Source organism: Chelonoidis abingdonii, chromosome 23, assembly GCF_003597395.2.
Source record: "Chelonoidis abingdonii isolate Lonesome George chromosome 23, CheloAbing_2.0, whole genome shotgun sequence".
Classification (NCBI taxonomy): Eukaryota; Metazoa; Chordata; order Testudines; family Testudinidae; genus Chelonoidis; species Chelonoidis abingdonii.
In genome coordinates this window covers 20582391-20597811 of record NC_133791.1, presented here as the reverse complement: position 1 = coordinate 20597811, position 15421 = coordinate 20582391, and the positions used below count along the sequence as shown (strand labels likewise).

The 15421-nt window shown below is 40.8% G+C and overlaps 1 protein-coding gene across 22 annotated transcripts in view; it reads left to right on the top strand.

The window, feature by feature from the left end:
• EIF4G3 (eukaryotic translation initiation factor 4 gamma 3) overlaps positions 1 to 15421 on the top strand; it is a 499287-nt gene that overhangs the window by 378478 nt on the left and 105388 nt on the right. For 15 of the 22 annotated variants that reach the window (XR_012654775.1, XM_075060289.1, XM_075060273.1 and 12 more), the window contains 3 exons: positions 5948 to 6036; positions 9303 to 9552; positions 14762 to 14919. Coding sequence is in view for 21 of the 22 variants with exons in the window: in XM_075060289.1 (XP_074916390.1) it covers positions 5948 to 6036; positions 9303 to 9552; positions 14762 to 14919 (497 nt within the window). In the remaining variant the exon portion in view is untranslated. The remainder of the gene's footprint in view (positions 1 to 5947; positions 6037 to 9302; positions 9553 to 14761; positions 14920 to 15421) is intronic. The other 7 variants (XM_075060286.1, XM_075060285.1, XM_075060283.1 and 4 more) reach the window with 1 other exon arrangement.

The window sequence follows — 15421 nt, the reverse complement described above, 5'->3', positions numbered from 1 at the left end:
GTAGAACTAGGAGTCACCAAATGAAATGAATAGGCATCAAGTTTAAAACAAACAAAAGGAAGTATTTCTTCACGCAATGCACAGTCAATCTGTGGAACTCTTTGCCAGAGGATATTGTGAAGGCCAAGACTATACCAGGTTCAAAAAATAATTAGGTAAGTTCCTGGAGGATGGGTCCATCAATGGCTATTAGCTAGGATGGACAGGAATGCAAAAGCATGCTCTATAGTGTCCCTAGCCTGTTTGCCAGGAACTGGGAATGGGTGTCAGGGCATGGATCACTTGATGATCACCATTTCCTCTGAAGCGTCTGGCATTGACCACTGTTGGAAGAGAGAATACTGGGCTTGATGGACCATTGGTCTGATGCAATATGGCTGTTCTTATGTTCTCTCTCTCCTGTCCAAAATTTCATTGCTCCGTGAGGTGAAGGATTCTGTGCTGCACCAGTGGCAAGTTTAAGGAGAAATCCCCAACTTTCCCTTGGGACCTATACAGCATACACTTCTAGCCAGGGAAGGTCACTTGATAACAAACCTTAAAACTGTGAAGTTGTCATACGTATGTAAAATAAATTCAAGTAAAGTTGTAATGGTCTGTAAGTTGTTTGTTACCACTGTCTTTTCCCTCAGTGTTGTGATCAGTTGGACTCAGGCTGGATTTGTCAAAGGATCTTAAAAGGATTTAAGTGCCCAGGTCCCTTTGCATTCCATTGGGATTTGATTTTACAGGCAGAAATGAAATATTGTAACAATGCGTCTCATTGTAAGGCTCTGAAGTATTTTTAAATAGTTTCTCTATAAAACAAGCAGCAAATATGAAACACATGGTAGAGTGGTTGTGAAGATTTTATTGGCACTTCTTGGGATGACCTGCATAATTCATTAGTGGCTTCGCCACCATCTTCATGCCACTAAAACCTTGATAATATACCACACAGTCATTTGTCCTCTCTCAATTAATATATTTAAAATGATAATGACATTTGTAGGATTGGAATACAAGGCTGATGCATCAAGCTTTAAATAAATATATTGTACCACTTTGTGCATTGTCAGACATTTACTTCTGTTTCATGGCGCAATGTTGTAACAATAAACTATTCCAGAACAATTATCAACAAGCTATGTGTTTGTAAAATACTTATGGAGACATATTTTTTTTTAAAATACAAAATATTACAGTTAATCTATTTCCTGCCATCCTTCTGATGTTAGTTGTAGATACCTTCTAAATGTGCTAGTATATTGTAATGGGCTTTGCAGTTAATGGGAGGAAAATGGATCTACGAAATTTAAAAAAACCCATCGAGAGAGAAGTTCAGTGACAGATTAGGAGTGACTTATGTCTCAGTTCTGGTAGGTGCTGAGCACTTGTGAAAATTGTTGAGTACACACAGTTCACAATGAGGTCCGTGCTCAGCACTTTGCAGGATTGAGTCCTTTTTGTATTACTTGTATTCCTTGTGTCGAGGATGTGAAAAAATATATTATAATATAATAAATATAATATAAATATGAAATAATGTTGACAATGACTTTTTAGCACACTCCACGTGTAAGAGAGAAAAGGTGATGCAAAGAAAATAAGTACCTTTGCCAACTCAAACACATCAAGTTGATTATATTTCCTTGGGTTTTAATTGGTCTTCATTGTTGCCTATATGGATGTTTTGAGTGTCGCAAAGGGGTGGTGTGAGCCGTAGTGATTTCTTTTAAGAAAATGTATCCTTTTCATCTGAAAAGACAAAGTTTTCAGTGACAGCTTCCCTTCACAGTAGCATTTCTCATCTGCAGACAGCCAGCAGTTTTAGGGGGATATTGTTAAATACCTTTTTGTATAGCTGCAGCACTTTGAAAGCCTGAAAATGTTTGTCTTGATTTCTGCTCATTGCTGCTTCTGCAGAGCCAGCAAGATGGGAGCACTCTTGTGCAGCTTTACTTTGTTGAGTTCCATGGAATTGTTTAAAATAAAATAAAAAAATAAATTGACTTCTAAACTCTAGAGGACATTCTTTACTAAACTATAGCACAGTAGGTGATGAAATGTAGGGCTTAAACTATTTGCATTTTCTCACTGACAGTGGATTCTCACTTATATCCACACTTTGCTAAACTACAGATTCTTATACGCTGCACAAAAATCTGTCAGCTTCTTCCCATGTTAGCAAACTTTTAATAGAAGAGACAGCACAGCTATCACTATGAGTTTATGACCTGAAGAAGAGCACTGTGTAGCTCAAAATCTTGTCTTTCTCACCAACAGAAGTTAGTTCAATAAAAGACCAACCCACCCATCTTGTCTTTCCAATATTCAATCATTTATAATGAGTCTTCCCAGGTATTACTCATCATTAGCAAGGTTCTTCAGTACATTTAAATTTAAATTTTCTCAACAAGCATGGTCCAGTGGATATGGCACTGGACTGGGAGTCAAAAGACTGGTTATTTGTCCAGCTCTTCCACAGACCTGCTAGGCGGCCTTAGGCAAGTCACTTTCATATAGATCTTCAGGATATGATATATGTCCCAGCATGTGACTTGTCCATTGGGAGTGACTCTGTTAGTGTGCTGGACCCCAAGGACTCACATAGTTCCATAGGTTTCAGAGTAGCAGCCGTGTTAGTCTGTATCCGCAAAAAGAACAGATGTCACAAGTACTCCTAAAGTTCCATAGGGGCAAGCCTGTGGCCTCTTGAGATTCCAAGACTGGGCCTTCAGGTCTCAGCAATCTCTGTCTCTCTCCATAGCTCTTTGCAGTGAATTCAGCTGAGACTGTTCTCCTTTAGGGTGCAGTGCTTTCAGTGAATATTTCCAGCAAGAGCAGGCAGCCTTTTCGAAGCAAGGTAACAGTTTATTAGTGACCTGGCTACAGAACCTGCAAGTCCTTGGGTTAGCACAGAGAAGCGTTACATTTCTGGCTCTGGCTCTGCTGTTAGGTGTCTGTTCTCATTGTCTTTCTAGATTCTTTGTTGGTATGGATCAGTTTCAACCATTTTTTTTAATGATCCTTCATTCCACCACAGACAGTGAGGTGATACACAGATCTCATGTCTCCTGCACTGCTCCAGGAGCAGCTTTGGCCCTTCACACTCACTGGGTGGCGATGTAAAGGGAAACGACACATATAGGAGTCATAAAAATATTATAAGAAATTCCCACTTTGTCACAAATTTTTCTTTCTGTACTTCAGTGTCCTAATCTGTAAAGTAGATATTTGCCCTCCTTTTAATGTGTTTTTAGATCTACAGATGAAAAGTACTGTATTAAGTTCAGTAGTTGTATAAAGTTGTTCAGAAGTTGGTTGTTCAGAAGTAGGCTGGTTACAGCTGATGCGTACATAATGTTTTTCAACGAAGTTATGACTGGTATTTAAGATGAAATTGCTTTCAGCATTGTCATGCATTATATAAAAGAATGAGACGAAGTTGGGATATTTTACTTATCAAGAGCTTACTTTTGTGTTCATATTATGAATTCCACTTTAATTAGCCTAATATATATTGCTATGGCCATCTTTCTTATCTTCCATAGAGAGAGCGACTGTCTCAGTATTTGTAGCAGTATATTTTGTCACATACCACATTCCAATTGCCATATTTGCTATAATAATTTCTGCTGATTCCAGTTACATCTCCAAAAATCCATAGTCAAACTAACCTCTGCTAACAAGCCACTGACCCACCAAGGTATCTTTTTGGGCACTGGGAACTTAATGAACCCAATTTCCTTTTTGGCCTCAGGAGCAAATGTCAACAACTGAGGATGTAATTACAGTTCCATACTTAATGTGTACCGGTGCATTGTCTTTAGTCACTCTCCCTTCAGTCATCTGTGTGTAAAGCCTCTTAATTCCATTTTATTGTTTTATGTTGAAGTATGTACATGCCATGTTGTTCTACAGATGTTACAGAGAAAAGTTAGCAGTTGAGGCCCTGATCCTGCAAACACTTCCGTATGTGCTTAATTTTAAGCATTTGAGCAATCCTATTCGTTTCACTGGGTTTCTTTGCATGCTTCTAGTTAACCATATGTGTGTTTCTCAAGCCTGGTAGAGCTGATTCCACAGATCACAGAGATTTTGGATAAATATATTTTGTCTGTCTTGAGTATTAATATTCCTTGTGGTCTTTCACTTTTGAGGGGGAAAATTGAATGTTATACATTCAACCAGCTAGTGGTGATAAAAAGAATTATTAATTGGCTTTTGAAATTCATTAAAAACATAAAGATAAGCATGTTGCCAGCAAGGTGTTGCACATACAGAGTGCCATCCTTTTGGATAAGATATTAAAACATGATTCCTTCTGCTTTGTTTCTAATCACTGTTGAGGTAGAAATTTAAAATAATTAGGATAGTCACTGGGAAAAATCTATCAAGCATAACCCAATATCCTGGTCAATAGTAGTGCTCTTTCAAACAATTATAACTGACATCAGGAATTATAACACTCAAAAACCAGTAGGAGAACACTTTAAGCTGTCTGGTCATTCAATGACAGACCTGCGGGTGGCAATTTTGCAACAGAAAAGCTTCAAAAACAAACTCCAACAGAAACTGCTGAGCTGGAATTGATATGCAAACTAGATACAATCAATTTAGGCTTAAATAGGGACTGGGAATGGCTGAGCCATTACAGATATTGAATCTATCTCCCCTTGTAAATATTCTCACACTTCTTATCAGACTGTCTGTACTGGGTTATCTTGATTATCACTTCAAAAGTTTTTTTCTCTTACTTAATTGGCCTCTCAGAGTTGGTAAGACAACTCCCACCTTTTCACGCTCTCTGTATGTGTATATATATCTTCTCAATATATGTTTCAATCTGTTCATCCAAAGAAGGGGGTTGTAGCCCACGAAAGCTTATGCTCAAATAAATTTGTTAGTCTCTAAGGTGCCACAAGTACTCCTATTCTTTTAACGTATGGAGTAGTGCTGTGTATTTTCCTACATTATTATTGTATTGCCAGTTGTTAACTCCTTGCTCTGTAAAGTACTTCTTAGAGCAGCGGTCGGCAAACTTTTTGGCCCAAGTGCCACATCTGGGTATAGAAATTGTATGGCGGGGCCATGAATGCTCACAAAATTGGGGTTGAGGTGCAGAAGGGGGTGAGGGCACTTGCTGGGGGTAAGAGCTCTGGGATGGGGCCAGAAAAGAGTTCAGGATGCAGGAGGGGGCTCTGGGCTGGGGCAGCGGGTTGGAGTGTGGGCTCTGGCTTGAGGTGCGGGCTCTGGGGTGGGGCTGGGGATGAGGGATTTGGGGTGCAGGAGGGTGCTCTGGGCTGGGACTGAAGGGTTTCGTAGGGTGGGAGGGGGATCAGGACTGGGGCAGGAGGTTGGGATAAGGAAGGGGTCAGGGGTACAGGTTCCGAGCGGCACGTTAGAAGCAGCAACATGTCCCCCCACTGTCTCCTGTGCCAGGAACTGTGGCCAGTGGGAGCTGTGGAGACGGCACCTGCAGACAGGGCAGCGCATGGAGCCCCCTGGCTGCCCCTAAACATAGGAGCTGGAAGGGGGACATGCTGCTGCTTCCGGGAGTCACAGCACGAACGGACTGCCCTCCGACCCCGCTCCTGGGCTGGAGGTGGGAGAGGGGCAAGCCCAAGACCCCGCTCCCCAGAGGGAATTCGAGGGCTGGATTAAATCAGCTGGTGGGCCGGATGTGGTCCGTAAGCCGTAGTTTGCCCACCCCGTCTTAGAGTATGAACAAATAGCTTGTAAAACAAAGTCTGTCTTGTTCTAACATTCCTCTGGCTATTTAGCTGTCACTGCTTTTGGTAAAAACTGATCATTTGGATCTTAGCCAAACCATCTATAGAACTATTTTTATTTTTCTATGTGGTTGAAAACAAAGCCCAAGTGAGAGTGAAGGTAGTACCCAGGACCAGACCATTCTAACTTTGATTTGGTGTTGGTAAGTAATGGGCGTAAACTTGTATTGCAGCCCAAACAGCTGTAGCTGCGCCAAAGATGTGGAAGAAACCAAAAGATCGGACCGAAGCCACTGAGGAGGTGTTAGAGGCTGAAACGGAGGTAAGGGACAGTGTAATCTTCCTATATTTTACTTTGTAACCCTCTTGTAAGACTAGCTTGGGTCACACACTACCACTCATTTAGCTTAGAAGGTGTGAATGGACTTGATCGTGGGGGCACACTGTCAGATACACTCCATTATACTTTAAACAGATATCTAGTCTGCAGCTCTTTTGGATACCTAAATATGCATTCATTTTGTCTAATTTATATCCTCCCCACTCTCAGGGTCACACATCGTAACTAATGTAGTTCATGTGAAGGATTGCACAGGTCTTGCTTTGGAGCCCATTAGAGCTCCTCAATAATTAGCCTCAGATGTTGGTATTGAGTGGCATAGCATGCCTTTCCCCTTCACAATGCTGTATTTGTGATGTCATGAACAAAGAACTATGTGTTCGTGGCAGAATCAAGCTGGAGAAGCCAAGATGTGAAAGCATGGAAGTATTCATGCAAACCTGCATATCAACAATAGCTACATGAATAAAGAAAATGTTCAGCAAATCTGAGATTCCCTCTACCTGTTCTCTCAAGTTTGCACTGGTGTGAGGTCCTTCTTTCTGGTAGTCTGATACGGGCCACCATCTCTATTAAGGGATAGATGATAACCCTTGGATGAACTTGCACAGCTCCTGTTGACTTCAATGGGATTATTGCAGTATATCTTCAAGGGCATAATTTGACTTTTAAAGGGCAGTGGTGGTCTCTCAGGGTCAGAACACTAGGAGTCTTAATGGGGTTACTTCTGTAATGTGTAGCAGAGTAAAGGGAGTTGCAACTATTGCCACTAGAAGGCCTCATTTTGGAGTCCTCTTCCCATATAGGCCATGTTTAAATGTGCAGAAACTATTGAAAGTCTGAGAGAGTTCTACTTTTTGTACAGAGACAAACTAAAAACTAATATGGGTGCATTAATTTCATTAGGTTTGTCTTGGTGGGTTTTCTCTCCTCACATTGCTGGTTAAACTACTTTCTGCAGTTCATCATCTGCTTTTCTATGTGCTATCAGCTCTGTGCTATCAGTCCTTTAGCAGTAACTACGTTTTTACATGTTGTGGTGCTAAGCTGAGGATAAGAGTGGAGGGAAGTTCATACATAGATACTGATGGTAGAAAAACCTTCTCAGTTTTCACTACTTTTTCAGCCAGTGATATCTTATTTTCTTCCCCAGTTGTCCTAACTGTGCTTTTGCTACCCCAAAGGTCCATATTTTGGTTACTACCCTTCCTATCAATCAACCTTTCCAGCTTGTAGAGTGACAAGAGCTGCTACTGCACCATTCCCGGTACCTGCTTTTCCAGGGAATGAGAGACGTGGGGCAGGGGTCTGTTCTAATGTCAGTATAGTTGCATTGTATTTATCCTCTTCCCACACATAAATGTTGCATTCATAACTGTATTTATCAACAGTAATCCACATATCTTATTCATAGTTCTAAAAATGTATTTTGAAAATTTATTTCAGTTCTAAATATGCACTGACCCACTATAGTTATTATTTATTTGTCAAATGCTGTGGTAAATAATTTTAAACATGCTGAGTGGTGGAATTGTTCATGGTCTGGTACACTATGAAGAGTGCAAAGGTAACTTGAAAGTTAAACTAAAACTTTTGCTCATAAGGCATGTTTGCAAATGGTTTGTTTTGACCTGTTCTGCACACACAACCCTCGTGTCCAGCATGAGTGACAGCACTGGCATGACTTTTTGGAGAAAGCTACTGGGAGCCCAACGACATTATGTATACATTCTTGTGGGGTTACTGTCAACATATGTTTTAAATTATCTGGGGAAATCTAGAATTAGAAAAGTCCTGAAAAAGGGGGAGTTAGCAATACAGCCTATAATCAGATTGATTAAAACTGTTCTTTATTAGCACAACTAGGAAAACTGGCTGCCTTTAGCCAAACTGGGTAAATGGAAGCATTATTTATTGTCTCTTCTGAGGGCACCCTGCATGTGGACAAGCTGTACGTTCCACAATTTTCTCTCATCACTCAAATCATTTTATTGCAGCTCTGTCATCCTTCCACTGTAGAAGTATGTTGCACCAACTTGCTTGTATCTGCAGAATTAAGCATGAGTCTCTGCTCCTAGTACATCCACCTGTCAATGAGGATGTACTAGGAGCCTCATCCTTGGTGTCAGCAGGTGCCTGTTTTTACTCTGCAGTAATGACATACAGTCTAATTATGTGTATGTCCAGTTCTTAGTGGACAGGTGCCCATATCACACTTTCACATTAAATATCCTACCATCACAGTTTGCCCTCTGGTTGGCATATTCAACAGAAAGGCTAATTATTAAATGCATCATGGAAATTGAAGTCATCATCATGCCCTTTTCCAAGCCAGGGTGTGAAGTATACTGGCAGGGGGCAATGCCAGGAAAACTTGCAGTTTCCATGTGTTTTTTTATCACTCAGTTGAGAACTCAGTTTCCAAGGCCATTTGGCATTTTCACTAATGCCAAGTTTACTTAAAGAAAAATGTAGTAAATGTACATATTCTTTACTTAGGACAGTGCAGAAAGCATTTTTTAATGCTATGTTTTAGATAGTGAAGTGATAAAATTCCTCTTTTAAGCATCATAAATTAATTACACTATTTGTTTAATGGATGAAAGTGGTGTGAATTTGGACTTCTCCCAGGAAAATTGTGTTCCTAGCACTTCACTGTATGTAATCAGAATAAGGCTGTCCCCTTGGAGCATTCTAAAATTAACGTACAAACTATGGGATTTCCTGAAAAATAAAAGCCAGATGAAATTGCATTTGTGTGTTATATTAGCATTATTTATTGGAAACTGCTCCAATTTGTAGCAAGGATTTTTCATTTAAAGAAATGACCTCTGTGAACAGGGTTCTGCACTGCTTTTAGTGGAGCTGCTGTTCTCCATCAGATGAGGGAGTGAGAGATTGCATGGGTTTGGATTGCTGTCTGTTACTCCTGATCATCATATTACAGGTCTTAACTGTTCCTTCCATTCTAACTCAACGGTACATGTAGACTTTATAGGTAATATTAAGCCCTTCCAGTTACACAGTGAATTGATAATGGGTTACCTCAGAAAGAGATATTGTGTTTTGAGTAAGTGATCTTATTTACTCTGTTTCATTATAGTTGTGCATGTCACAGTTTAAGATACATATACATTATATCATTGAGCAAATGTGCTGTAGTGAATAGAATGTAGCTGCTTCACATACAGAGTGTCTTGGAAAGGGTGTTGATCTTAATCAGAATCTCTCTCTTGCTTCTGCTTCAGCGTAAAGCAGAAGAGGAACTTTCAGGTGACAAAGTACCTGAATCTGAACAGGATAAAATGAGCCATGGATTCCACCTGGAAAGAGATACTTCTGAACTTAAAAAAGCAAAAGTTGTGGAAGAAAATGGAGAGCAGGAAGCAGAGCCTATACGGAACGGTGCTGAGTTTGTTTCAGAGAGGGGAGGACCTGATGCTAATTCAGGCTCCACAGAGAGCTCTGGTGAAGGGCTAGTATACCAGTATAAACCAGGTAAATCCAGCCTTCCAGCCTGCCTGAATGCATGCATGCTTTGCTTTTCTGTCTTCCCCCCCTTCAGGATGAGTAAGGAATTCAACATAGGCCCTAAGAAAAGAAGGATGCTTATGGACTGAAAGCAGTATACTCACACTGGAAGATGTTGTGTTTTACAATATTTAGCAGTGTTGGGAGAACATAAGTGTAAAAGTGTCATTTTTCCTTTCTGGTGGTGATAGAGAAGAGAGGGCTGGAGAGGAAGAGGGTGAGAGGAGAAGAAAATTACTGGCTGCTTTAATTTATATATCTGTATGTAGATGACTTCAGCGCAAGTGCAAGTGGCTGTGTAAGGTAGCTGCCACACGCCTGGCTTTTGAAAGTCCTCTTAGTTTTAGAAACTTTAATTAGAAGAGACATGAGAATATTTGACACACAAAACAGAACCATTGGATCTTTTCATTAGTATAGTAGCTCTGCTGTAATATAAAACAACAGATCTTAATTTAAAGTGGGTTTAAAAGATTACACTATCAGATTTAACTACTGAATACCAAACCAAGTTGTATAGTTTAAAAAAAAATACCCAGTTATACAATTTCATAGATTTTAATACCAGAGGGGTTGCATATGATCTAATCGAACCTACTGGCCTCTGATTTACATCTAGCTATTCAAAACCTTCCATTTCTAAGCTGGTCCGAGTTGGAGAAGATGATCCTATACAAGTCTATGCTAAATTACAGAAAATAAATAATGCGTGTTATTATTCTGTCCAATCCTAGTTATCTAGCCCTAATCAAGCTATGGAATGTTATTCTGTTGTCAAATGATTAGAGCAGAGGTTTGCAACCTTTCAGAAGTGGTGTGCCAAGTCTTCATTTATTCACTCAGGTTTAAGGTTTCGTATGCCAGTAATATATTAATGTTTTTAGAAGGTCTCTTTTTATAAGTCTATAATATATAACTAAACTATTGTTGTATGTAAAGTAAATAAGGTTTTTAAAATGTTTAAGAAGCTTTATTTAAAATTAAATTAAAATGCACAGCCCCCCGGACTGGTTGCCAGGACCCAGCCGGTATGAGTGCCACTGCAAATCAACTCGCGTGCCATAGGTTGCCTACCCCTGGATTAGAGTGTGGGTTCCAAGAAGACAATTATTTTCCTGGTACTTAGTATTATAGATGCTGTCCCTGTTTTATTAATGATAGTATTTATTTTGTATAGCCTGAACTGCAGTATAGTCTCACCTGTTTAGCAAAGACTCTTAAGCCATGTTCTTTACTCGTGGTTAGTACCAACATTCAAGTATTTAATTTTTCAGATGTGGTTTCCTCTGAATAAATGAAACAATTTCCTTAATAGCTTAATAAATATAAAGTGTTAAGTAAAATAGGTAAGGAACATAGACACAAATCTTGGGAGTGAGATATAGGAGAGGAGGAATTATTGTAGTCCAATTACACTGCTGCTGCTTCTGCAGCATTCCATTCTGTTGAAGTTCAGAGTAGCTTTTCTTACATTAATTTGCAGAAATGAGCAAATCTATTGATAGCATGATAATTCATAGCATGGCTACCCAAAAAATAAAAAGCCTCTGGTAGTCTACTATCTATTTATGGTAGACCACCTTACTTATCAGGTAAACAGATTTTAAAGTAAACTGCAATTTGTAAGATGTCTTTTAATAGAAACATCATGCAGAGTCAATAGTCCTACAAATTTCAGATCTTTCGGGTGGTTCATAGCCTAATTTTGGCTGTGCTTTAACTTGTTCATAAAAGGAATGAAACAAGTGCATCCCTTTTGAAAGCAAAGAGCACTTTATTTTTATTCTGCAAGGCCATCTTGACTAGTTTGCACAATAATCATCCATTGTTAGATCTTTTCAAAACTATCCAGATTTTGCCTTTTAGCAGATTTTAGGAAGAATTCTCCATTTGGCCTTGGCTTGCTCTGCATGTAAGAAGGCTGGCTCTGACATTTACTATCTGCTTACTTTTCACACTATAATTTCTTTTTAGGAAACTTCCAAGAGAAAAAGTTGAGTGTATGTAATTGTTATTTTTGCTATTTTCAATATTTATCCACATACAAATGGGAAGCAGTGGGGTCCAGTGGATTTGGATTTCTCGCCTGCTGAACTGGCAAAGGCCCTGTTTTCCTCATATGTAAAATGTGCATAGTGATAAAAATACTTCAAGATCTGTGGGTGAAAATCACTGTAAAAGGACTAGGTATTATAATCCTTTGTATATGGTATATTGTCTTTCTCAATGAAAAGCTTGTTGTTTGGAACAAGTTTCTCTTTGTGGTCATAGCGGTGAGGGAAATGTCATAATGTAGAGAATCTGAACTTGAAGTTCAAAGGAATTAAATGAGGAAAGAGTAGAAAGTTGTAGGAAGAAAAGTTTAATAGAATAGGCTGAGGTAGCAACCAGCAATGCAGTTCAGTCTCAGTAAAACACACAAAAAAGAATCTCTCATGTTTTTCTTCAGATAAAAATGTGTTTTCCCATTTATGAGGCTGATTAATCAACCTGGCTGTTGAGCTAGTAGATGTTTTCAAGTGCTTGCTCATGTCAATTCCAAGTAGGTATGTGCGTGCCGCGTGCACAGTCACCGGAAGGCTTTTCCCCTAGCAGTATCTGTTGGGTTGGTTCAGGTGCCCTGCCAACCCGCCACCCGTTCAGTTCCTTCTTACTGCCAGTGACAGTCATTGGAGCGTTCCCTTCTCTTGTTTGCACCTTGAGCAATCTCCTAGTGGACTCTTAGTTTAATCTGTAAATAGTTAAGATAGTTGTTAGCAGTTCTGCTCCTTCCTGAATCTCAGCCCGGGCTCATATGCAGACACATTCCTCCATCCTTGGAAGGACCACCTGTTCTACGCTTTTCTGCCTATTCCACTTGTCCACAAGGTTCTGCTCAAAGTCAGAAAGGAAGGAGCCTTGGTGATACTGATAGCATCAAACCTGGCCCTATCAGCACTGGTATACCACTGTTCTGGAGCTGTCAGTGGACACCCCGATCATCCTGCCCCTAGTTCTGGACCTGATCACCCAGGACCACAGCCGTCTCCGGCATGCCAACCTCAAATCTCTCCACCTCATGGCATAGAGGCTTCATGGTTAAATCCACTAGAGCTGACATGTTTGGGGCCCGTTAAGGAAGTCCTCCTTGGCAGTAGGAAACCATGCACTAGGGCCACCTACTTGGCCAAGTGGAAGAGATTCTTGATTTGAAAGTTATGGAATCATATTTCTACGATGCAGTCATCAGTACCCTTAATCTTGGACTATCTGCTGCACTTAAAGTAGCAAGGACTGTTGATGTCGTCAATAAAGGTTCACCTGGCTGCCATTTCGGTGTTTCACCCAGGGGTTGCTAGTCAATCACTGTTCGCTAACCCAATAGTTGGCCGTTTTCCTAAAGGACGTGACAGGTTATACCTGCAAGTACAACTGTGATCCCTACATGGGACCTCAGCCTAGCACTTTCAAAACTAATGGAGTCCCCTTTAAGCCCCTGGTGACATGCTAACTACTCTACCTGTCAAGGAAGGTGGCATTTCTGGTGGCAATAACCTCAGCTAGGAGGGTATCCGAGCTTAGGGCCCTAACATTCAAACCTCCTTACACTGTCTTCTATAAGAATAAAGTACAGCTTCAGCCTCATCCAGCCTTTCTTCCAAAGGTCATCTTAGTTTCATGCCAATCAGGACATTTTTCTCCCAGTTTTTTACCCTAAGCCACACACTAATAGCCAGGAACAAAAACTCCATTCGCTGGATGTTCGGTGGGTATTGGCCTTTTATATTGAACAGACAAAGCCATTTTGAAAATCGAACCAGCTTTTTGTTGCAGTAGCAGACAGGATAAAGGGCCTCCTGGTGTCTTCCCAAAGTCATCATGGATTTCGTCCTATATCTGGGCCTGTTATGATTTGGCAAAGATACTTGCCCCCTCACTGACAGCACATTTCACAAGGGCACAGGCCTCCTCGGCGGCAGTCCTGGCACAGGTCTCAATCCAGGAGATCTGCAGGGCCATGACAAGGTCATCAGTCCACACCTTTACTTCTCATTATGCCATTACTAAGCATTCCAGGGATGATACAGCATTTGGCAGAGCAGAGCTTCAGTCGATGAGTCAATGAATTCCAACCCCACCTCTAAGGTACTGCTTAGTAGTCACCTATTGGAATCAACATGAGCAAGCATTCGAAGAATCAAGAACAGTTACCCACCTCTCGTAACTGTTGTTCTTCAAGATGTGTTGCTCATGTCCATTTCAAGACTCACATGCCTATCCCTTTGTTGGAGTGAACAGAAGGAATTGAAGAGGCGTTGGGTTGGTAGGGCCCTATATGCAATGCCATGAAGGCGTGACTCCAGGGGGCACCTGAACCGACCCGATAGGTACTGCTAGGGGAAAAGCCTTCCGGCCACCATGCACACAATGTATGCATACCTACTTGAAATGGACATGAGCAACAAGTCTAGAAGAGCAACAGTTATGAGAGGTAGATAAGTTTTTTGTTTTTTTATTCTTTTCTAATTTCAAACACTGCAGCCTGTGGAGAAAATCATGGCTCCAGATCCTCGGATGCTAATTTTCTGTAGACTGTGGGTGTACACTTTGTTCTCAGACAAGCAAGTTATTCTCTCTCCCTACCACAATCAGCTTCCTACTTTTGAGAAAGCCCTAAATAAATTGATGACAAATTTTATTACCTTACATGTGCCTGACTGCTCATCTGCAGTTGTCCTTGTCCCTCATGTTTCTGCCATTTGTCTTACCTTAAACATTGACATTGTAAAGCAAAAAACTTTGAAATTTTCAAGCTGCAATTGAACTCTGTTCTACTCCCACCATAGAGTGCTCAGAAGTCAAAGCATTTTGTTGCCATGTTTTCAAAAACTCTGATTTTGCTCCTTCATTCCTGAATCTGTTTACCTAAAAGAGCTCTAGCCTGGATTTTTATTGTGTCTAGCATCTAGTCATGGATGAAAGTTGGTGACATTAGTACTTTATGTGACTCCTCCTGGACTTGGCTGTGTGCTCCCCATTGCTTATGCTCTGACAATTTAACTCGCTTTTTCCTAAGCGAAAATTTAAAAATCAATTTTAGTCAAAGATACCTTCCTCCAGATTTGTCTAAAGTGCACTTTCCAGGAACAAAGTTCTTTGTGTTACCTATGAACCTGAGCCGTCTTGTTCATTACAGAACAGTGGAAGCTCATGAATCCCGAAGGGAAGAAGCAATACGATAGAGAGTTCCTGCTGGATTTCCAGTTCATGCCTGCCTGTATACGGAAACCGGAAGGGCTGCCTCCCATTAGTGATGTGGTCCTCGACAAGGTGAGAGGAGACCCAGTAAAACAGGTGTGTGCAAATTCTGTAATAAAGAGGTGAAGATACTAAGAATCATTGACTGAATGGGAATTGGATGAGAAAGGGGGGGTTTACCTTTTAAATGCCAAGAATCTGAATTTCCCAATGCTAGCAGCACATCCAGGTTCATGGTTCTATTGGATATTCAGTTACCATCAGGAATCAATATAAATGACTGTTGAGTCTAATGCAAACTAGAGTATTTGGTGAGCTTTTTGGCATATGTTTTGTCAGCAAGGGAATGGGGATGGTATTTGGTTAAAGCCACATATTATAAAATAACACAGGCTTGGGCTGTGGTTTTCCAACTTTTTTTCTGGTGACCCAGTTGAAAAAAATTATTGATGCCTGCAACTCAACGGAGCTGGGGACGGGGGGGTTTGGTGTGGGAAGGGGCTCTGGGCTCGGGTAGGGGGTTGTGGTTGGGGAGGGGTTCGGAGCTCTGGGTTGGGGGGGCAGACTCTAGGATGGGGCCGGGGATGAGGGGTTCGGG